The 24,299-nt window shown below is 39.7% G+C and overlaps 3 protein-coding genes across 4 annotated transcripts in view; all 3 read left to right on the top strand.

Moving 5' to 3' along the window:
• Positions 1 to 6,447: 6,447 nt before the first annotated feature.
• Positions 6,448 to 13,939, top strand: LOC137197855 (gasdermin-E-like). Of its 2 annotated transcripts, none has more exons than XM_067611326.1 (10): positions 6,448 to 7,007; positions 8,387 to 8,624; positions 8,775 to 8,967; positions 9,218 to 9,386; positions 9,512 to 9,632; positions 10,118 to 10,246; positions 11,202 to 11,323; positions 11,746 to 11,935; positions 12,024 to 12,094; positions 12,479 to 13,939. In XM_067611326.1, exons 2-10 carry the CDS (start codon positions 8,414 to 8,416, stop codon positions 12,710 to 12,712), a joined length of 1,440 nt encoding a protein of 479 aa, XP_067467427.1. In that variant the 5' UTR covers positions 6,448 to 7,007; positions 8,387 to 8,413; the 3' UTR covers positions 12,713 to 13,939. The 2 variants fall into 2 exon arrangements, with proteins under 2 accessions (XP_067467427.1, XP_067467426.1); XM_067611325.1 differs by having other exon boundaries at positions 6,458 to 7,007; positions 10,118 to 10,261.
• A 2,390-nt stretch (positions 13,940 to 16,329) lies between these two features.
• On the top strand, positions 16,330 to 19,806 carry nup42 (nucleoporin 42). The gene is made up of 7 exons (XM_067611327.1): positions 16,330 to 16,660; positions 17,401 to 17,800; positions 17,902 to 17,990; positions 18,101 to 18,177; positions 18,354 to 18,440; positions 18,518 to 18,620; positions 18,822 to 19,806. Exons 1-7 carry the CDS (start codon positions 16,477 to 16,479, stop codon positions 19,355 to 19,357), a joined length of 1,476 nt encoding a protein of 491 aa, XP_067467428.1. The 5' UTR covers positions 16,330 to 16,476; the 3' UTR covers positions 19,358 to 19,806.
• A 3,921-nt stretch (positions 19,807 to 23,727) lies between these two features.
• rims3 (regulating synaptic membrane exocytosis 3) overlaps positions 23,728 to 24,299 on the top strand; it is a 39,103-nt gene continuing 38,531 nt past the window's right edge. Inside the window, exon 1 of the mRNA XM_067611328.1 lies at positions 23,728 to 24,054. The gene's annotated coding sequence lies outside the window, so the exon portion shown is untranslated. The remainder of the gene's footprint in view (positions 24,055 to 24,299) is intronic.

Here is a 24,299-nt window from a genome sequence, read left to right on the forward strand (position 1 = left end):
TATTTTATGCAGTTGTAAGACATGATGACCTGGTGAGTGATTTGCTCACAGTGGCACCTCAGAGTTCATCTGAAAAGCTTGCCAGTAAAGCCCCACCACCACTGTATGTAAATATAGGTACCCTGCTATCTTGTATATCAGGTCAGCAGTTTGGTTCAACGATGGGCCAGTTTTTTTGAGGTTGTTAACCAGCACCATTTTATTTATGGCAGATGTCATTATTTCTCAATTGTAAGTGAGAGCTAACAGAGTTATGGCTTATTTAAAATATTTATTTGAATAAAAATGACTCACAAACAATGTCCTGTGTGTAATTTCAAGACTAGAGGCATACATCAAACAGTGTCCTCCTGCAGTTATGGTTCATTGAAAGCACTGTTGCTGTTCTCAAGTTAAAACTGCAGTGCCACCTATTTGTGTTTGTAAATACAAATCTGTCATGATCAAATAGGTTAAGGTTTTGGATATGAAAGTATATTTGATTTCACACATTAAAATTTAAATTTCTGGTAGGAAAATAAGATTTAATTTCAGCAGCACTGTTCACACAACATTATGCAACATGGTTTAAGTACTTCTCCTGGTGTGGAGGCAGTATTAAACCTTCCAGTAACAAGGTATGGGCTGTAGGCATTATTGTCAAGAACAAAACTGCCCAATACTGGTTGTATTGGTCCTTTACAGGTTTTAAAATGGGTAGAAAAAAGTGGCTTGGTGGTTTGCAGTCTTTAAAATGTAACTCAGATGAGTGAAATAGAGTTAATTTGAGGGAGAAAAAAACTTTGAGTAACAAGGTATGAGCTGCAATCACTTTTTGGCAAGTAAAAAACTGCATGTTACTGGTTGTATTGGCCCTTTAGAGGTTTTTAAACTGGTAAAAAAAACAAAACTGGGTGGTTTATTATCTGGAACAGAAAGCAGAAAAAATGCTTACTCATTAGAATGATTGCAAAGGGGATCAATTTCAATTTCAATTTCAATTTTTCAATTCAATCAATTGATGGTTTGATCCAGATAAAAGCAACTGCAGGTGTATAAAAACTGGGCAATACAGCTTTCGGGCTGTGCGCACTCCCGTGGACGACAATCAGTTTCTGGTGGACAATGAATAACTTTTTGGTACGACACCTGACAGGATCAAGGACAGGACCTACACAGGTGTCTGCTTCAGATGTTTGCTCTGGTCTTTCAAAAAGATCGTACTGCGCTCTGTGACCACCCTGCATATTATCCTAGTGAAATAAAGCCAAAGTCTAGCTGTAAAACATTTTTAAATTGCTTCACAAATGTTAATGTTAGCTTAAAGGGTCTGTATGCGCTGTATGAGTAATACAATTTTGGAGAAAGATAACTAGAATTAACGTAAATAATAAATAATATGGCCAGGTCATCCATAAGTGAAATAATACCTGCACCTCAGTAAAGAAATGCTAACGCCAACATAGTTACCTTGCAAACACTTAAGTTCATAGACTCTCCACAGAGAATAATCACCTCCACCACCTCTGCTGTTACCCGCTGCTCTAGACTGGAGAACATTTAAATGTGTTTTACCTCATTATTTTGGCTTTACAACATTCTTCTTTACTTTTGGTTTAGTCTCCCCTGTTTGCAGCAGGAAACTATTTTAGATATATATAAGACTGATAAGCCTGAGAAGTCTGCTCCATGCTACCTGCCCAGCACCAAATAGCAGACAGCATTTAGCTGTTTAAGGTTGAAATATTTTTCTCAGAGTTCGTAGAAACCACACAACTCACCATTTTGCCAGTGAATTTCTCGTTGACCCAACACAACAATTCTTAGAAATCTAACCATATAAGATATTTTTAACCTTTCCAAGACTTCACAGTTAAAGGTTAAAGATGTAGAGTGTCTGTGTCAGGTGCAGAAACCACAGGCCACTGGCTTCCTGCTAATTTTAAGCAGGAGTATTAATTTGCACTTGCACAAAAGTTTAGTTGCATTTCAGCTCAACTGATGAAATTTTCCATTATGTATAAGTTAATTGTCAATTATTGTCAAATTATTTGGACAAAGCCAGCCTTTTTGTTCCCACTGCTACATGCTAATTAAGCTAACCACCCTGGCTACAGCCACACAGACAAAAGAGTGGTATTCTGTCTTCTTAAGTAACTCTTGGCAAGAAAGCAAATAAATGAGTGTCACAACCTCTCAAAAAATTTTTAAGAACACCCTCCCCTCCAATATAGGCATGTAAGAATTTCTGGTAGTGACCCCCTATTGTTCAGGATTAATTATTACGTTAGCGTGTGTGAAATTCCTGCTGTTTGCCAGACGTCTTAGTTTTTATCAGTAGGATTTTCTCTCTCTCAGCATAAATGACATAAAACGTGATCAGATTTTTGAAACTAGATAAAAGAACTCAATTAAACAAATGAGACAAAAACATAAAACTTATTCATTTATTTATTGAGGAAAATTATCCAATCTTATGTATCTGTGTGAGGCAAAGGTATGTGAACCCTTGCTTTCAGTGAGCCCCTTTTGCAGCAATAACTTCAATCAAATGTTTCCGGTAACTGTTTATCAGCACTTCACATTGGCTTGGAGGAATTTACAGAACAGTCTGAACTCAGGGATGTTGGTGGACTTCTTTGCATGAACTGCCCACTTCAGGTCCTTCCACAGCATTTCTATAGGATTAAGGTCAGTACTTTGACTCGGCCACTCCAATACATGAACTTTCTTCTGCTCTAACCATTCTTTGGTAGAGCGACGTGTGTGTTTAGGTTCATAGTCTTACTGCATGACTCACTTTCTGTTGAGCTTCAGTTCACAGACGGATACCTTGACAATTTCCTGTAGAATTTGCTGGTACAACTCAGAACTCATAGCTCAATCAATGATTGCAAGCTGTCCTGGTCCAGGGGCAGAAAAGCAGGCCTAAACCATGATAATGCCACCACCATGTTTCACAGGTGGGTGAAGGTTCTTATGCTGGAATGCACCTCATTCTAGCTGAAAAGTTTGATTTTGGTCTCATCCATCCACAAAACATTTTTCAATGGTCTTCTGGTTTATCCACGTGGTCTTGAGCGAACCATAGACAGCAGCAATGTTCTTTTTGGAGAGAAGTGGCTTTTTTCGTTGCAACTCTGCCATGCACACCATTGATGTTCAATGTTCTCTTGAAGGTGTATTCATGAACATTGACTGTAACAACTGCAAGAGAGGCCTTTAGTTTCCTAAATGTTACCCTGGGGTCCCTTGTGGCCTCCTGGACTATTACACGCCTGCTCTTGTTGTGATCTTTGTTGTTCAACCACTCCTGGGGAGGGTAACAATAGTGTTGGATGTTTTCCATTTGTGCACAATCTGCCTGACAGCCGGCTGGTGGAGTCCAAACTCTTAAGAAATGGTTTTGTAACTATTTCCAGCCTGGTGAGTATCAGCAACTCTTCTTGTGAGGTACTCAAAAATCTCCTTTCTTCAAGTCATGACACACTTCCACAAACCTGTGATATCGAAGACCCAGATTTCTCTTCTTTAAATAAGGCAGAGCCTCCAAGACTCACACTTTGTCTTCCCACTGATTGAATCAAATGAATTGATAATCCTAGAGGTTCACATACTTTTGCCATACACAAATATGTAACATTGGATCATTTTCCTCAATAAAAAAACGATCATGTTTAAGGTTTTGTCTCATTTGTTGAATTGATGTCTCTTTATCTAGTTTTAGGGGCTTGCAGGGAAATCTGTTCATGTTTTAGGTCATATTTATGCAGAAATAGAGCAAATTCTAAAGGGTTCACAAACTTTCAACAGCACTGTATTTCACCTAGAATTATTTCAAAGGAGGGACACTTTTGACATCACCTTCGTGACAGACAAGCAGGTATTTTACAGTGTTTTTTTTTTATGACCTTGTTTTGTAGCTTACACTGACTTAAATTAACATGCAATAATGTCCAAAACTTACCTATTTTAATTAAAATACAAGACTGATAACTTTAGTAACATGATGAATTCACTTGGCATGACAAAAATCTTTTTTTTTGTTGTTGTTTTGCTGACCACTCTCTCCATGTGCTTGAGTCCAAGATGGATTGAATAATGTGAACTATTCTTACTTAATTCGTGGTCACATGATTATTTTTGCTTATGGTTACCTAGATAAAGAGGGTGGCTCATTTTACCCGCTGGCTCTATTTACCCTGTTCTCCCTTACATCCTGTCTCAAAAGATGTAGAAAAACTAGTCCATGCATTTGTTACTTCTAGGCTGGATTATTGCAATTCCTTATTATCAGGCTGCCCTAAAAAAGTCTCTAAAGCCTCTCCAAATGGTCCAGAATGCTGCTGCACATGTATTGACAAAAACTAGGAAGAGCTTCGCTGCATTGTAGCTGTAAAATCCAGAGTAGAATTCAAAATCCTTCTCATCTACTACAAAGCCCTTAATGGTCAGGCACCATCACCATTAAAGAACATAGTACCTTATTACCCCACTAGAACACTGTGCTCCCAGAATGCAGGTTTACTGGTGGTTTCTAGAGTCTCCAAGAGTAGAATGGGAGGCAGAGCCTTCAGCTATCAGACTCCTCTCCTGTGGAACCAACTTCCAGATTCAGTCCAGGGGGGAGGACACCCTGTCTATGTTTAAGAGTAGACTGAAAACTTTCTTTTTGATAAAGTTTATAGTTATGGCCAGCCATGCTTGCCTTGGACCAGCCCCTAATTATGCTGCCATAGGCCTAGACTGCCAGGGGATGTACAAATGACTGCCAATGATGCACAAAGCTCCCCCCCCCCCACAACCCCCCATCTTCACCCACCTAGAGCCCAGTTCTGCTTGAGATTTCTTCCCATTGAAGGGGAGTTTTTTCTTGCCACTGTCACCATGCGCTTGCTCATGGGGGAATGTTGTGTCTCTGTTAATTAAAGAGTATGGTCTAGACCTGCTCTATGTGAAAAGTGCCCTGAGATAACTTCTGTTATGATTTGGCCCTATATAAATAAAATTGAATTGAATTGAATTGAATAAAAAGTTGTTCTGTCATTAATCTGCAGCACATCAGCAGCTATCTTTACTCTCACTTTTTCCCTCAGTGTCTGCGCTAGTAGTTTTGCATTCTGGCAAACTAACACTACTTTATATATGAGTTATAATATTTGGGTGATTGCATATTTGAAAAATGTCAATCCACTATTAAAGACACAATGAAATGAAAAATACATTTTTTTTCTCATTCCAATCCTGACATCCTACTTGCATATGTATCAAAAAAAAATTTAAATTTTTTAAATCAATATTATCATGAATCATGAACTGAAACAGAATACACTGGCCAGCCTGACATTTCTGAATGCCATTTTTGAATAAAGTAAAGAGGGAAAATATTTTCTAATTAATACATTCTTTATTAATGGTTAATAAATCATTTACTAATGCTTTAAAGTTAATTTATACACCATTGATTAGAATAACTTTTGGGTTGCCAGGTTGTGGAAATTCCTCTTGCACCAAACTTGCTTTCTCTCTATAACTCTTTAATTCATCAGAAGACCCCTCTGATGGCTTGTTTGACCACTTCAAGAATAAGGTTGGACCAAAAGCCATTCATTAAAATAAACTTTACAGTTGTTTATTTGATGGTGTACAGTTTTGATGGATTATTATAAGAAATGGCATCCACTAATTGCAGGGTTGGTAGTTTTATTCCTGGCTCCTTGTGTTTCCAGTGTCGTTTAGCACGACACCAATTTTTACTTCCACTTCATTGATTTCACAGTTTGTACTTCAGCAGATTAAGATTTTACATAGAAAAGACATCATCAGTTTATATATATATAATGCTTCCTTATAGATTAAATGACCCACCAGTATGTATAAAGTAGTTCACATGAGAAGACCTCAACCAGCTACAGCATTTAAACATTGTTTAGATGTTAATACATCAGCTATACAGTAATAATCATGTATAACACTTTGGGGCTTTTGCTTTTACTTGTGATATTAGTACTTTTGCTCTGCCAAGAGCAGCCTTTTAAAGCAACCATGGACTAGCTATAGTCAGGGGAACAGATGAGCATTATCTATACATGCGAGAGACCACTCCCTGACAAAAACACTACTTATCACCACTGGCAAACACACTGACTAAAATGTGCCCACCCACTCACACATGCACATATTCCTGTAACACCATCCTCTCATAAGTCCTTTAAATCTGAACTCTCACATATGATTTCTGGGAAAAAACAACATATGCACAGATTATAGTTTCATTTCCCTAAATAAAATCCATTTTAAGAAATGTAAGGTCAGTGCTTGATCAGCATGTACCAGTCTTTCAGCATCAAGGCACATGGGCAGTAAAGACTCACTCATATGTTTTCTTTATAGTTTTTAAGAGTGACACGTTTAACAAACTTAAACTGAACTGTACAGGGGGTGTTCTACATTAAACAGGATGTTGTGTACCTGGTGGTAACATTTTTTATAAACCACTTACAAACCACCACCGTTATGCAGATTAACAGCAAAGGTGATATATGAGCAGATCAATATGATTTGCAACATTTCTATTGATACTCTACTTATACAAAAAAAAAAAGAAAAAAGAAATCAATGAGGCAAGTCTGCTCTTGTCCTGAAACACACGCACGCAGGCACACACATACACAAATGCCAGAGTATGATTATAATTAGCTGTGGAGAGAGTGGGAGGAGGCAGAGGTCTCTCTATCCTGCGCTCTCTCCTTCTCCCACCATTCAGCCACAGCTCTGACTGAACTTTGTTGTTGTCAGTGATTTTCCTCAACATCCTCGTCGCTACTTAAAGTTTTGTAGTAACACTGCGAGCCAACTGTTTTTGTTAAACCCAGAGGACTACTTGTGTGTGTGTTTGGACAACTTGGTTATTTTTACGCATGGAAACATCGGTGATATTCCAGGAGTGACAACTGGGCGGACGGGAGCTCTGAACAAACGACGCAAAAAATCCTGAATTTGTTGACTTATACTGAAGATAATTAGAGGTAAGCGATAACTAGATATTTGAGTGACTTATTCCTGTAATACCAATCAAACTCGTCAGTTAGATGGCCACCATAGAGTCTACTGTCAGTGACGTCCAAACAAGTGGTCAGTTTGATGTGTTTTTGCGGTCACGGCATGGCTTTTCTCCACTTTCATTTCATGGATTTAATATTCATAATCAGACTCATGCGTCCGTAAGGTTTGTGCGCAGCTGACCTCACTCTGTAAGCACGCTGGCGCACGTGTGTGTGTGTGTGTGTGTGTTTCTATTTAGTATGCACGGCAAGAATGTAGTGGGGGGAAACCCACTGTTTATTTTGTCAAAGAGTTTTCTATATAAATGTATTGTACTTTTAACTTTTTCCTGAAGTGGATTAATTGTGACATAGCATCCACTTCAAACAAACTGACAAAAGTAATTTAATATGAATTTTTATAGAAAAACATAGGAAACATGAGCTTTCAAAGAAGCTGATTTGGTAGATTCTGTGTTTGCTTTATGGTGCATGTTAAATTATTTTTATTATCATGTTTTTTCTGTTTCCTGTTTCCTTGGTCCACATAACACCAAACAAAAGAAACATAAAATATTTAGAAACAGCATATTTGAGCTATTGGAAGACATTTTTTTCTATTAGAGAAAGGTCCCCACTGACGTTGCAGTTAATAATTCAGGCCAATGACTCAACACACTGAAACCATGTGAAGTCATGTGAAGCTTGTATCGTAGCTTGCACAGGAAAGTGGTGACATTCTTGGTTTTATTTGGAGGAAATGTTTCAAAGGCCTGGCACTCTTCTTTTTACTCTCATATTTACTGTCCCTAACTGGTTCCTCTCTCTGTCCAACTTTGCTGTTTTTGATTAACATTCTTCAAACCAAAAGGGAAACAGCTCAAACTTTCTTTCATCCTTTCTCCCTCTCTTCCCTGACAGCACAAATCCCCTTTACGCCTGATTACTTTAGATATTTAAGCTATGAAAACTGAGCCAGAAGAGTGTGTGTGTGTGTGTGTGTGTGTGTGTGTGTGTGTGTGTGTGTGTGTGTGTATTTGCATGCACGTGTCTGTGGTGACCTTATTAAATTAAAAAACATGGTGGGGATTTTTCAATGTCTTGTGAGTCACTACTTACTGGAGGTAAGATACAGGGGCGTGTGGGGTTACATGGCACTCTCTCACACACACACACAGTCTGCTTTTCTGGGACTTCTTAAACATGCATAAATGTTATCTAGAGGGGAAATCTGGGGAGAATAACAACTGTAAATCACCTCTAGTGGTTTAGTAGTTAAATGACAACACATTAGATTTCTTGTCCTTTCTCTCAGTGCCTTCCAGTGGACAAAATAAGATCAAATGAAAGCCTCTCTTTTCCAGCTGTCTGCAGTCCTCGTCGCTGAAGCCATGTTTTCCAAGGCCACTGCCAACTTCGTTCGTCAGATTGACCCTGAGGGAAGCCTCATCCACGTGTCCAGATTGAACGACTCCCAAAAACTGGATCCCATGGCACTGGTTGTCAAACGAAACCGCATCTGGTTCTGGCAGAGGCCGAAGTACCAACCAACAGATTTCACCCTAAGCGACTTGTTGCAGGGCGACGAGGTGCTTACTCCGGGTATGTAGATGTACACATACAGACAACATGCAAAGTGAATAGAAATTTCTCAAGGGAATATACAATTTTATTTTCCATGCCAGCTACCTTTTAGTAGCACACCACTTGAAACAACATCTGTATGTATGCTAACATCTAATGTCATGTCAGGAGTGTCTGGGGCTGAATTCCTGTCCTACAATGGGACGTATGGAGACCAACTCCATGGGAAACTGGAAGCCGAGGCTGGCCCTGCTAGTGTGGCATTGGAGGGGCGGGGTGCTGTCAAGCTCCAGTCATGTTTTGGCAAGCTGAGGAAAGAGGAACTGGATGTGAAGAAGCTGTTACGCGACTCCAGTGGCAGGTGTTAAATAATACCTTTATATACTGCTTGCACACAGGAACCAATCGTACACATCAGACATTAGACACCAGTGACTTAACCACAACCACAGAGATCTGTAGTGTCATGTTTCTTGCAATAATACACTGTGCTTGATCTGTCCATGTTTCACATCGCAACCTTTTCATGGGAACATACTCATCCTGGCCTCATAAAAATTACTTAAACACAACCCTTGTAGATTAACATCAACTCTTCTTTTTTGCACTAGGCTGGTGGACATGCAGCACGTGCTGGTGCAGCAGCTGGAGAAGCGGGCTGAGGTGCTGGCAGTGGTGAAGGAGAGGATCCTCACCACCAGCACCTGCACCGTCAGCCAGACAAAAAAGGAGGACTGCACCTTTCAGGGGCTAATGGGCATGCTGGGGAGCCGTGTTAAGGTGAGTGGATCAGGTTGAGAGTGTGTTTTAGGAATTCATTTTATTCTCATCTAATATTACTTACTAGTGTCATCAGTGTATTAGTAGACCAGTGACGGTGTGTGTGTATATGTCTGTATTCTCAGGTGTGTGTGAAGGACAGCAACAACATTGAGGTGGACAGTGATGTTTCCTTGGAGATCCCTTCTGGTACGGTCATTGCATACAGCATCCTGGAACTGGAGATTAAGAAAAGCGGACACTATGGTAAGTGTGTGTGTGTGTGTGTGTGTGTGTGTGTGTGTGTGTGTGTTGTTAAAGATAGGCAGAATGAGGTTAATGTGTAGTAGAGAAAAAAGCGTCACCCACAACCTCACTTCTCCATTTGTGATTGTTCTAACTGACCATCAGTAAAACCAAATTCCAGCTTTGTGTAAAATTGTGCAATAAAAACCTAGCAAATAAGACCATGTCTAAAATGAAATAGAGAAGTCAAGCACATGGTAATATGAACATCTTCACTCAACAGTAAGCAATAAGATCATAAATTTGTTAATGTCCAACAGGCTGATGTTCACTTGTGTTTTGACTGTGTATTGGCTCATATGGTTGTGTATCTCTGTGTGTGTGTGTGTGTGTGTGTGTGTGTGTGTGTGTGTGTGTGTGTGTGTGTGTGCATGCATCAGTTCATCTGTACCTGTGTTTCCTCCTCTGTATGTTGATCTATGATGTTGTGTGTGTATTTTTTTTAGAGATATGCCTACAACCTGGCAAAATTGGAGGCTTTGAGGCTGATATGGTTAGGACCTGGTCTCAAGATTCCTTGAATAAAGTGGACGGAAGGTGCTATGATGAGAGCGTTCCAGAAAAAATACCTTTCAGTACGCTGCAAAATGGTTTGTTTCATTCATTCATATATTTAGCCAGGTAGTCATTAGAAAGACAGAAGATTCAACAACCCCCTCACCTTCCCATTTCTCTTGGGTGTCAGGTTTTTTTTTTTTTTGTGAGGAAGTGAAACACGGTTGTGCATTCATGGAACTGATGTTACTTCCCTTTTTTCCTCATACACATTGTGGCTTCAATGACTTAAAAAAGGAAGCACTCGAGAAAAACTTTCATTTTTGTTCATGGTATACTGGTCAATCGGATTTATTTTTCTGATATTTACAAAACAGCAACAGATACAATACATCACTCTATACTGTGTGAGTTGACAGTATACTGCAACACTGTCTGAGCATCTCAATCCAAGGAATTTTAGGGCTCATGAGTCAGACTCATGAGCATGCAATGGGCCATTTAGATATATTATGTTGCTGTAGTAATACCTACTCCTACTCAAACCTATTAAATTTTGCAGGAATTGCCAGAATTGATGCACCATATTTTAATCAAAAGTGCAAGGCAGGAGGTCTTGGGAACACAGACTGTGTGGCTGTCTCCAAGCGCACCTGCTAATTGGGTTCATGTAGGTGTAGCAGCACAGAGCACAAGAGGGCTGAATGGATTATAGATCAGAGGGTGTGGTGTTTAATTTCATATCTGTGAAATAGCTTTCAATCACAATGAAGTAAGACAACAACTTTTAGCAGCCTGGTGTCTTTTGTATGTGATGAAATTTGATTGTAATTGCATGATATGTTCAAGAATTGTAATAGGTCAAGCCTGCAAGATCTTGGTGACTATTTGTAAGAAAGCATAGTGAAATATCAAAAAACAAATGTCAACAATATTCTAGTCTTAAGCATATCAAACAGCTGCTACCAGCCAGCTACTGTCTGACAGTGTAGCTTCAGTTTAAAATCTGATGCAGTATCTCGCTCTCTTTTGCAGGATCAGAGGAGATGGATCTTTCTGCGCTGGCAGAGTTTCCCCAGTCAACTCGACGTGCCTTGTTCCTGAAACTCCAAGAGACTCTGAGGGACAATGTGGCTCTGACATATCTGCAGAGTTATGTGAGTGATGTGATCTATGCGGAAGCCACTACTCAGTTTGGGCTTGAAGCCTTTTTAACAGAAAGCCCGGTTTACAACTGGGGATGTGGATTTTGAAAGATGTGGGTGATGTGGGGTTATGAGTCGACCCAACACAACACTCACCACTGTCAGTAACTACAACCCTGTTTTTGTCTCTTGCAAGTTCCTCAATTTAAAGGGAGACATTATAACAGGGGACATAGGGATAACTGGTTCCTGTGCTCTCATTGTGTAACAAAAAAACATTGTTTATTCCTTTTAAGACAGTGAAAAACCGTGAAAGCATAATGTTAGTTTGAGCTACAACTCTTTTCTCTAACATTTTCGGTCTTGTCCATTTCCCCGCTTCTTTGTACCTCTCTCTCTCCCTCTCTCTCTCTCTCTTTCCCTCTCTCTGTCAGCTGGAGGAGGAGTTGTATACCGATGAAACACTCAATATGGAAAAGCAGGAGGAGGAGCTGTCAGAGAGTCAAAGAAAACTGATGTCAGCCATACTGGACTCTATTGGCACAGGTGGTCACACTGAGAACGGCCAGTCTGGCGGCGCTGCTCGCATGAATGCAGCTCACCTGTTGGTCAGTGCCATGGAAGGTGAGGAGGAACTCCAATCTGAATAAAGCTGTAAACATTTTCCACAGTGCTTTTTCCACAGTGTTTTGAGCAATCTTCTTTTTTGTAGAGTTGCCTGACAAAACTCTGAGCCTCCTGAGTGAGAGCCGTCCTGATTTTCTAGAGGCCTTCGACACACTGGTTAGTGGATTTATATTATTTAATCTACATTGTTACATTATTGGCTGTTCTTCATGTGTTGAAAATTATTAACTTGTTTTTTTTATTTGACTCAGTGCATAAGGTAAAACTTGGACAGAGAGAACATATGTCTTACTAGGAGCACTCTATAAATGTATCACTCATTCATCATTGGCTTTGCACAAAGAAAATCTGTTTAATATACCAGCAAACACAGTGAATGAGACAGTTTTACATCGTTGAGGATTTTTTCTCTAATGTCGGAATAATCAAAAACATGTTTTTCTCCTCCTTGAGCACCAGGGAAAAGAGATTTTTCTAAAAATAAAAACCTATCAGACCAGCAACCTACTTATTTTTTTTCAATTTTCTCCCTCCCACCAGATGTGCTTGTTAAAGGAGGGCAGACAGCCGCTCCCCATCCAGTCTCTTCCTGTCCAGCTGCAGGACAACCAGACCTTCCAGCTGGCAGAGCAGCTGCTTAGCTCCATCAATGTGACCCTGAGGAGAGACACCGACTGGCTGCGGGCAGAGACAGAAGATGAACAGGGAGTGCTCACATCGCTCCTCTGCCTCAGCGTACATGGATTATTTTTGCTGTGCAGCGGGCAAAACTAGGCATGTCTGCTTGCGCATTTTCCTTCTTTCATTGTGGATTATACTCTACCTGTTTCTTTCTTTATTGTTAAATTTATTGGGATTAAGCTTTCTATGGATTATTGCATAAAATATTTTTATTGTTATATTACTTTCATGTTGTTTAATTGTTACACTATGATCAGATGATAGTGTTATATTATTTTTCTTACATAATTTTTGTTACTTAAAGCAAGCACTTACATATTTTTGTAAAAAAAAAAAAAGAAATATATATATTACGTGGTTATTTGTGATACTGTGGCACTGTTCTGGTTCTCACTCTTTTATTCCTTTTAAACCATTAAGGAGGTTGGTACTTAATTAGCACCTTCTATAAATCTATCTTTAAATAGTTGTTGTTGGTATAAATTCTGTGTCATTACTTTATATGTTTTAATTTTTTTGCCTACAGTGAAAATTTGCCTCATTCATAAATGGGTGGAAAAAAATCTGACTCCGTGCATCAAGTAAAAAGTGCTTAAGCTGAAAACAATTGTTAATACTATAAGCTCAAGAAATGTTTATATGTCATTTCATGTTTTTCAGTGCACAAAATACTTTTGATGCACGCCAACGGTACACAAAATTGGTAAAATTTAAAGCTGTAGTGCAGGCTTTTTCTTTCCATTCAAAATTTTTACATTAAATGAGGCTATATGTTATTATAGCCACTTATATTAAACTAAATATATTTATCAGATGCAATATATATTTAACATTCCCTAAAATGCTGATATTGAATACTAACAGGCTATATTACAGCATTCATAATGCAGTAATAAGAGAATGTAATGAAGTAATAATAATGCGATATTGATGTTTTGATATGACATGTACTTGTACATGAAGTTTTATGAAGCTGCTTTTGCCATGACCTCATTGTCATTTTCCAGTTTGTTACTTTGCATCATAACTTATTGTTGTTTGGAAGGACGTGTCTAACTTTAACCTTCATTAGTACATTTTGAAAAATCTGTGCATTTAAGTGTCTGTCGGTGTCATTCCTCTTTCAGAATGTATCATTTTAGTGGTAGTGGCATATAAAGCTGTCTCCCAAAGATGAAGCAGTGTGACACAAAATGAGAAATCATATTTCTCCATTTTGGAAATCTTTAAGGAGAATGTTTAATTTTGAGGTTAAGTCTTGCACTCTGTGTTAAATAAAAGACTGCAAACTATTAAACTTTATTTTCATTAAAAACTTCACTCATTTTGAGACTTTTATGTACAGGACTCAAGATCTCAAACAGCATTTTTCACCAGATAAATCTGAGGGATCATGAGATGATTAATGGGACAGGAAAGAAGAAAAAACAAAGTTCTGATACACAAATCTGTTTTCAGTTTTTGGACATTTTTTCTAATCATTGATTTTTGGTGAAATATTGGATCATTTGAACATGAATTGAAATGAAACCATGTGAGAAAGTTTATAGGGAAAAATTACTATTTGGAGGAGCTTTAAAAGCTTGTTATATTATCCACTGTGTCAAATCTTCATCTGAAAAGTAACTAAAACTGTCAAATAAATGTAGAGTTGAAAGTACAATATTTCCTTCTGAAATGTAGCAGAATTTGAAGTATAGTAAGTGTTATGGAATTTTCCATCTTCCATCATCAGGAAGGAGACATTCTCTCCTCTTCATGAGACTCCAGCTGTCTGTGATGTTTTGGGGAAAGCAGAAACCTCTCTGATAAAGGGTAAATCAGCATTGCCATGGTCACCAAGGTCGGAGGAGGCTTTGCTAGACAACACAGATAGGTGAATGCGTACATTCTATTGACACAATCAGACATTCAAACCAGAATGTGCTGACAGTGACCTGAAGTTCCATGCAATGTGACCTGAACTGACACAGGTAAAATGCAGTTCCTTGTCTAGAAACTAGTGAACCAATAAGACTAATTTTTCATATTGTAGGTTGATCTGCTTAGGTTAAAGACTAAGAGTCAGACCTTCAGGGGAAAAAGTAGCAGAAAATTTACTCAAGTAAATTACAAGTATCTCAGAATTGTACATAAATACTACATAAGTACTTGACTAAAGATACTTAGTTACTTTCCACTACTGACCTTTGTACAAGGGTATGTGTGTATGTTCTACGCTCATTGTACAGCCACACAGGTGTTTTCACTTATGGCTGATTAGACCTTTTCTCTGTATTCTGTATGTGTTCACAGACCATGAATTTTTGACATTTCTTCGACTTTCCTGTTGGCTATACATGTTAGGGTGTGACAACTTATATCTTCACATATTGTTCACTCAGTTGTTATGGATACATACCTCAGTGTAAAAGCGAATCAGAGTGAAGAGTTAGATGACATCATGAAACTTCCAGCATAGCTCTACTCTACCCAACTAGAGAAGTCTAATCAGCTAGAATAATTGAAACACCTGTGCAAGTGTGTATGGCCTTTTTTTTTTTTTTTTTTTATCTGTAAAATGTGCACAATGTGTTACAGAGGTAACCCACATGAAAAATGGAGAGATAGGCCTATTTTTTTTATATTTTGTGGCCTCTGTGGTGTGAAGTAGGTCTTAGATCTAGGAGAGTGGTTCCTCAAACAAGCTTCTAATGACCTCTATGCCACAGGATGTTCACGCATTTAAAGTGAAAGAGTGTAGTTTGCTGATTAAGTAAAACTATTCTTAAAAAAGGGAAGATTAAAGAAAAATCAGAAAAACATAAGTTCTGTTATTTAGGATGACAGAGCGTATTTTCTGTCATCCTAAATGATCTTGAGACTCCTGAAATTGATGTCCTGTTGGGTCCCAACCCCCAGGGTGGGAACCACTGATATATGAGAAATACGATGGAGTATAAAAATCTTGAAAACACTGCTTGGTGTGTGTGTGTTCTAATATAAAATCAGCAGCTGTAACCAACGCCTTGGATTAAAAATGACTGAAAGTCATCTCAATTAAAGAAATTCATATTAAAATTTTACACAGATACTATCCATGCAATGAATTCACTCACAATTTTAGACCCGATGTTTCCCCTTTATGTTCCTTCTTCAAAAGGGAGGTTGAGTCCTTTTCTCCTTTATTTTATGTCTGCACTCATTCAGGTAATTTTGGGACTCAAATTTCCATATTAATTTGGGAGACTCATGAGGTCTTGGTCCCTTTTACAGAAAGTACGGTCTTATCTTTTAATGTAGAGTCTAACAACAATGAAGTTGATAACTTAATTGATGTGTCTTTCACAAAGCCAGATATCTCCAGTTTCTTCCAAACAAAAACTTGTCTTATGTTAAACTTCAGACATCCTCCGATTCTGCCTGTCGAGTATCTAAAAAACAAACCAAAAAAAAAGCTTTAAAGACATCTCTTGAGAAACATTGTGGACAAAATTGCCAGATGATTTAAGTTGATTTGCAATATTGCTTATTCACTTTTACATTATCGATCTGAGCCGGATACCATTTCAGTATCTTTTTACATTGTACAATTTTATTACTGCTTGTGTTTTTTTTTTTTGCTTATTTTATTTTATTTATTTATTTTTTCTCCAATATTCCCTGCGTCGATGTTTGTATTGGAATATTACTGTAGTGTTAATAAAGTTTAAGAAAAAAAAAAGTTAGTCGCTTCGTATGACGTAAATCTCCCCCGACGGAAGCTCGAGTGTCTTCGGCGGCGCCGCATGAAAACAAAACATCACCGCACACAGTGAAAGTTTACGAGCAGAGTAGAGAAGAAACGCTGCATCTGACACAAGCAGCGCCGTGTGAAGATGACAGTGTGCAACTTTTTTCTTCAAGGCCGTTGTCGTTACGGTGATAAATGCTGGAATGAACACCCGAGAGGAGGACGAGGAGGAGGAGGAGGAGGTGGTGGAGGTGGTGGATACAACAACAACTACAACCGCTCTTCTGCTCCGCAGCAGCCCAGAGGAGGAGGAGGAGGTGGCGGTGGAGGTAACGTTAGGGAGGAATAAACTTCAATTTCTACTTAAGAAAGTGCTCCTGTGTCTGGCTTCTTGAGTGGAAATGGCACGTCGGCTAAATAAACATCGTAATTTCACACCGACGTGCTTATTTATTGGTGAAGAACTTGATAGAAGTCAGCTTTCGTTCGTCATTCATTGACGTTAAGTCCTTTAGTTTCGTTTCCTCGCCATTGTGTTTTTTGGGAAAATAAGGCGGTAATGTTTTCCAGGAAACCACATTTGAACCTCTATCAGTATAACACGGTACATTTAAACAGCAAACTACATATACTATAGCCTCTAAAATGAACATAAATTCAATTATTTCCTCATGAAGGTAGGATTTGTTGCACAGATGATGTACTAGACTGCATTAATTTTTAGCTTGGTGTATTTAATAAGTTGACAACTGATATCACCCGTTTTAATAACAACAGGCACCAAACATGTTCAGCGTTGTATTTGATATTGGGGATTGTAATGAAAATACTGTTAAACGCTTATTTATTTATGTATTTATTGCATGCACAGTGTTAAACAGAAATATTACCATTTGATGTACTGTACCAGAGATAGCTTAGAGCTCATTTTCATCTGCAGTCCCTTAGGCAGGTCACAATTAAAACATACAACAGCACAATAACAAACAGTACATAGCAAAAAACACACAGGACACATAATACAAAATACTCAGCATTGACTCGTGTTGTTGTTGCATGTTGGTTTCAGGTTTTGGAAACAGAGTTTGGGTGAATCCCTCCCAGCAAAAAGGAGGCAGCTACATCCAGCCGTCATCCTTCTCCTCTCATGGAAGTGATGACTGGGGTCGAGGAGGAGGAGGAGGAGGAGGAGGAGGAGGTGGCAGTGACTGGGGCAGAGGAGGAGGTGGCAGTGACTGGGGCAGAGGAGGAGGAGGAGGAGGAGGAGGAGGTGGAAGTGACTGGGGCAGAGGAGGAGGAGGAGGTGGAGGAGGGAGGAGGGATAACGTGAAGAGTGCCGAATTCAGCTTCTCTGGGCAGAACAGATTTTCAGCGCTTGGTACTCCCAGCACTTTTGACAAGGGAGGAAGAGGAAGAGGAGGAGGAGGGGCTGGAGTAGCAGTTGGTGATGAAGATGATGACAAAAAACTGTGAGTCTGCTTGTTCTTTTTTTTTTCTTCAAGTTGCATTAAAATGAGTTTTTGAATGACAAGGAATTTATTCATGCAATGTCTGTCTCACGGTCACCCAGGGAGATGATCCAGATGGACATGGATATTTGGGAGAGCTCAGGGCAGTGGGGCTTCTCTTGTTATTCTGGCTTCAAGACACCTTTGTCTGGTGAGTATCAAAATGTAAATTTAATGACATGATTTCTCTTGTTGGTTGTAAGTAATGGATTCATAGCATGCATCACGAGGACACTAAACCCTAACATGCTTCTCCTACAGGTTTCACTGATCTCTCTCCAGAAGAGCTCAGGTTCGAGTATTACTCCACAAGAGCATCAGGAGATCTGCAGGGCTATGTAAGTGTTGTGTTGCACATGACTGTCATTGCTAATATTTGTTTTTAGTCCAATTACAGAGTAAATGGAGAACTACTGCATGGATACAAGGAAGCTTGTTTCAAATAAAGATAAAAAGTTATATCTCAATTTTACAATGTATAAGAGTCTAAGAAACGTCTGGTTTGTGTCTTCAGGTTAATGGTATCAATCAGTTGCTAAGTCAGTGGAGAAGCAGAGTCCAAGAGTTGAAGATTATGAGTCCAGCCACCCGTGCAGCTGTGGTGAGGCTTTTTTTTAATTTAATTTTTTAAGTACAGTGAGTATGTTTTGGTATTTATTATATTTACTTTCTTTGCAGCTTGCAGAGTTAAACAATCCAGCACCTCAGGCATCATCCGGTGATTTTGGTTCATCATCAGTGACTGGATTTGGGTCCTCTACATCCAATTTTGGAAGCAAAGGTGAGGATTAAGTATTCTTACTTTTTTGTAACAGTAGAAGGTTTAAAGTAACCCTGATCTCTGTATGGTAAGAGCGATAACAGTAATTGAGCAGCAGGTTCCACTTGCTTTTTATTGTCCTTTTTCAATATCCTTACTAGTTAATCAAATCCATATCCACCATTTCTCCTGTGTTAATTCTGAATCTTTCTGACCATGTAGGATTTGGGGCCCCGACACCAGCCGAGGCCAGCAGTTTCAGCTTTGCTGCTCCAACTGGTGGATTTGGTTCTTCAGCAGCACCATCATCCTCCACAGGTTTTGGCAGTGCTCCTGCAGCAGCTCCTACACAACCACCCTCTGGGTTTGGCTCCTCCTCTGCTGCTGATACTTCATCTTCTAATTTCTCCTTTGCATACCCGACCACCAACAAGCCAGCGGCTTCAGGATTTGGCTCCGCCTCTGGGTTCAGCTTCTCCTCAACAGCAAACAGCGGAGGAGGATTCGGGAGTGGTTTCGGGGCTGAAGCACCTGCTGCAGCAGGAAGCAGCACTTCATTTGGACAGACAAGTGGAGGGTTTGGGACAGCTGCTGCACCTCCTGCAGCAGGAGCAGGGTCTGCTGGAGGGGCATCGGACAGTCTGTTTTCACCTGAGAGCAAACTGACTCCAGAAGAACTGAGTCAGTTTAAGGCAAAAAGGTTCACTCTAGGTCAGATTCCTTTGAAGCCTCCCCCAGCTGACATGTTGGTGGTATGATGCTGTGGGGAAACGTTTAAAAATTTTATTTGAAATAAAGAGATAATTTATAAGTGAGATTTTTTTCTGCATAGAACATTTGTTAAAAGCAAATTTATATATTTCTCATTTTTAAGATGCAGCCAATGTATTGGTTTTATTAGGAAAAACACTTGAATTGGTTCCAATTAGGATTTTCATTTACAAATTATACATTAAGTACACCTGCAACATACACACTACAGCTTTTTAAATGGTATTTTTAAAAAGAGAACTATTTTTGAGTCACTGAACAATTGAATATCTTATACTGGTTGGATTGTTGTGAATCATTTTGCCATAGTTAACTATCTGTTGAGATGCTGACAGTTAAGTGATCAACAGCTGGTGAGCAAGTTTAGAAATAAGGAACTATGTGTATGAGTTTGTGATGACTCAAACTTGATAAAGACATTAAAAATGTGCCTACAGTTTGGTTGGAAACTTTTCTCCACAGACTCTGCACACACAAATCCACACAACACAGTTCAGACACACATAAATATCCAATTACCTACAGATGTGTCCATTTCAATGAATGCTTAATATTTAACTAGTTTCTCATGATATTTTTTAATTACACAATGTCGATTTGCAAGAAGTGTAATTCCACAACTCAGCCAAGAGAGGGTGTCACAATACAAGCTCAAAAATTCCTTGGATTTATGAAATTTTAATGAGGCAGAAACAGATACAAGGCAAGTGGAAATGATTGTGCAGCTTGCACGCTTTAGGACTAAGTTGACAAGAACAGGCGGCTCCTCACTAGCCTCCAGGCTAAACATTATTCTCCTGAACTTGTATATCCTACGGACAGACCTGTTCATCAGATCTGTTCAATCTACACCAGCATTCAGCGCTATTTCCAGTCAAAGAGAAGCAAGCGTGGGAGTGTGTGGGTGACAGTGACTGAGTAAGCTGTTCAATACGTATTCATTAGGTGCTGAGCACCCGGTGGGACCACAAGAAGAGTAATACAGCGACAAAGAGGCAGCAATAAGCTATTCTGCTGCTATAGGGGCTACGGATTTGCTGACCTGAGCATATTTTCAGCTGACAGGGAGTTTGTGATATCAGCAAGAGGTGAAACTGAGCTTGAACCACCTCCCAGTGTGTCTTAGTACAAGAGTGTGTGTGTCAGTATCTCGTGGCCAGGTCAAAGGCATTGTGCATAAAAACCAATAAATATTATATACACACATATATAAATGGTAGTGCCGGCAACAGTGTGCCACATAGTTATTTTCTCTCCTACTTCTCTGTCTGTCAGTAACCTCTCACCCACCCCCCCCCCCGCTAGCAGATAGGCCTTATACATAAATAATTCAACAGATTAATGAGCGATTGAAACAGAAACTATTGCATGAAAAGGCACTTGCACACTGATTTCACTGAAACTTGTACAAATTGCGTTGACTCTTACACAGATCTAGTCGAGAAATACGGGCATTTGTGCATCTTTGTTCTCCCAAAAGCAAATAAGAAGATCTAATCACTAACTGCTGCAGCATCAAATTGCCAGTCTGCTTGTGTTTTATGTGATGTATGTATGCATGAGCTTGCACAGCGTGGATCAGGGCAATATTAAAGATGAGGGATGAGTCTTTGGATGCCGGCACACACGACGTTTTATTGGGAACATTTAATCACTCTGGGGTGTGTTGAAGACCTGTTATGCTGCCTTGCGATTATATTGTATTAAATATATTATTAGATCTCACTTATCTGACCTGGTGTACTTAAAACGGAGGAATGTCATTTGTGAATGCAACCATTTTCTCTGGGGATTGTTCCCAAGAGAGATCCTGGAATTTGAGAGATGATATTTAAATTGATTGCCCTGAAATGAACACACACACACACACACCTGTCATGTACTGTAAGCACCTCACCTCCTCCTCTAATCCCCAACCTGCCCCACCTTCCTGTGAGATCATAGCTTACACAAACCTTATCACATGACCATGTGATGTGTGCAGTAATTCAATTGACTGTGACCTGGCTCCAGCAACATGGAACAGACGTATACTGTATATATGGCTCTAATACATTTAACACACTTTTCCATAGGGACAATAGGGTCTGACTGTCTTTTCCATTCCCTATTTAGACCATATACTGTAGCCATGTATGTATGTTGCAGCTCTGAATGGATCAATCTATTGAATTATGACTTATGCCTGCAGCTATTAAAATCCCTCGTCCATGGCCGGCTTCTCCAGATCAGCATTTTGCATTACGGCGTTCATTGCTATTACACAGCCATTGTGGTCACTACATCAGCTGATGACAGCAACAGATGCTCCTACCACCGCTCTCTCTACAGAATGCCAATGAGCTGATTCAGATTCAGTGCTGGTGTTAATGTTTGATAGGGGGGGGGTGCTGATTCCAGTCGACCCTCCTTACTGTAGCAGCAGAGAACAAGGCTTAGTAATTGGAACAATGAATCCTGTGGTAGAATTGATTGTGTTGTGCCACAGTGGTTCGCCTATGGGAAACAGGCCATTGATCCAAGGCAGCTGATGTATGTGTATTTGAGTGGCTAGCCGCATGAGTTACTGAGTGGCACATATTTCACCTGCATGGGTCTGGGCCTGGGTTTATGAGTTCATATTGAGCCCAGTGCAGCACATTCTCCTGACACACTGACAGTAATAACACTATAGTGAGTAAATGCTGTTGGTGCACAGAATATATGTACTGTACAGGCCCTGGATCATTTGAACTGGAGTGGTACTAAAGCACTAAGTTCTGCAAACTGCACAGGACTGATCTGTATCAAAGCATGATAGTGTTTTTGCATGTGTTTAAGTATTTAATACGAATCAGAACGACTTTGCTGTGAATATCTTGTCTGCTTTAATTGATTTTTAGAGTTAGATTGTTTCTGTGTGATGATGCAATGCAGGCTGTTCAACAATAATGTAACTGACAGAAATAATGGGATGAATCTCAAGCAAATTTCAAGTCTACAATGCACAGACGTGGAATAAACATTCAAAAATGTAATTGTATAAGCTATCCATAAATCTTTGAACCTCCCGTGATTGCTTAGTGGCTAACTGGGTGAGAATAGACAAAATTTAAGTGCACACATCAGGCTACAACTACCACATATTGCCACAATTGACAAAAGTCCCAATTAGTAGTGTATTACTTGAATCAGGCTTGGTTGTGCAAGACAAACAATTGTTCTTCTTTACACTCTGCTGTGAAACGATCCAGTGTATCAGATTCTTAATCTTCCAACTCAGCTATGCCCACAGGCACTGGCTATAAAACTCAGACTATGATGAGATTTTACAGCTTCAGAACACCATTATGCTGATTTTCAGCAGATACTGTGAAATTTAGGAGCTTCTCTGTGCAAAGGGTTTCTCTCCTCTGCCAGGCTGGATTACTAGCGGGCAAAACGAGCAACTGCCCAAAGGTTTCCAGACCCTCAGGGACCCTGAAAGTCCCATATTCATTGTGTGTGAGTTAGTTTGTGGTGCTTGGATTTATTTCAGGTTTGCAGGTTTTCTATAGCAGAGAAGCAATAGAAATGACAAGGACCTTTAAAGGTGCCCATAAAACATTTTAGTAAGAATTTTAAATCTCCTTTGTTTGCAATGCGAACTTTTTCTTCCCTGCGATCGAGCATTTCTAGGCATATTACTGCCACCATCTGTCCATCAGAGGAACAGCACAAGACCATCGGCAGGATTGTGTATTGCATCGTGTATACGTCCTTTTGTGTGTACATGACCCAAACAGAATTAGAGGCCAACTGTAAAAACATTGCTCCATAGCACTACTAATGATCAAAAACACTACAAGGTTTAAGAGCAACTTAACACCCTTTTTTTAAGAGAGTGAATCTGATGAAGCAACGTGCAAAATGCGTATTTCGCTCCTTTTGTTTTTTAATGTAATCCCCTAATAAAATAGTGTCTATCCTAGTATCCTGGTGTTCTCTGAAATACTTTTTTGATACCCCCCTATTTTAGCTTTATTATGTTGCCTTCAAATATTCAAAAAATGCACACAAACCCAAGGCCTGTGTCAAAATTTACATAGTACACATTCCTAACTCAAGTTGTGTTTAGAATCATAAGGGGGTGGGGGACAGGGGCCCACGGCTAATTTTTGTCCCAGGGCCACCCAGCCGGTGAATCCGGCTATGCAACTGTTTGGTGCACCAGCTTTAAAGATATGTATAAGCTTTGTGGAATACTGCTCAAGCTGTTTTTGCCAGGCTTCAACACAGGCACACATGTAGAACTTGGTGCTAATTAATGAACTCAGGGCATGTTGCATCTTGGTCCTTCCATCTCTCAGTATTTATTGCTTCCCATACAAGGCCAGACCACACGTTGTCGCTGTTTGACCATATTCCATTGCCAGGGTTATTGCTAGTAATCCCATCTCTCTCCTCTTTCCTCTCTTCTCCTCTCCCCCCTCCCTCCTCCTCTCCTCCTCTCCTCTCTCCACAGCAGCGCGTCTCTCACCGCGCCTTGGATGCAGTGTGACCAGCAGCACCGAGACAAGAAACCGTCCAGCAAACCGCCGTCCAGCACACCAGCACAGCAAAAATAAAACCCAAACGATGACATTCTCACAGATACGACAGAAGCAAACAATCATTTGACAACTTTCGACCCACACCTTGCCTTCGCCGCTCCTCGTTGTAAGTGGTAAGTGCTCTGATTCCTTTTTTTTTTTTTTTTTAAATTGCGGGGCGCGCACCGCTAAATTTCCGCACAGGGTAATAATAACAGCGCCAAACGTGCGCTGATATTCTGAATAATGCAATTATAGCAGAGCAGGTGATCAGTGATAAGAGGAGCTCAAACTGGGCTCAGTCCTCATTGTTAAAATGTCTAGGCCTATTTGAGAGGTAATGGACACCAGATTAGATGATTAGTATCAGCTGGGTTTC

This window comes from Thunnus thynnus, chromosome 15, assembly GCF_963924715.1.
Source record: "Thunnus thynnus chromosome 15, fThuThy2.1, whole genome shotgun sequence".
NCBI classification, from domain to species: Eukaryota; Metazoa; Chordata; class Actinopteri; order Scombriformes; family Scombridae; genus Thunnus; species Thunnus thynnus.

Coding starts and splice junctions, on each gene's coding strand:
- nup42 (XM_067611327.1), top strand. CDS start 16,477: ATGACAGTGTGCAACTTTTTTCTTCAAGGCCGTTGTCGTTACGGTGAT. Junction 16,661..17,400: donor AGGAGGAGGTGGCGGTGGAG/GTAACGTTAGGG, acceptor TGTTGGTTTCAG/GTTTTGGAAACAGAGTTTGG. Junction 18,621..18,821: donor ATCCAATTTTGGAAGCAAAG/GTGAGGATTAAG, acceptor CTGACCATGTAG/GATTTGGGGCCCCGACACCA.
- LOC137197855 (XM_067611325.1), top strand. CDS start 8,414: ATGTTTTCCAAGGCCACTGCCAACTTCGTTCGTCAGATTGACCCTGAG. Junction 8,968..9,217: donor TTACGCGACTCCAGTGGCAG/GTGTTAAATAAT, acceptor TTTTTGCACTAG/GCTGGTGGACATGCAGCACG. Junction 11,936..12,023: donor GTTGGTCAGTGCCATGGAAG/GTGAGGAGGAAC, acceptor TCTTTTTTGTAG/AGTTGCCTGACAAAACTCTG.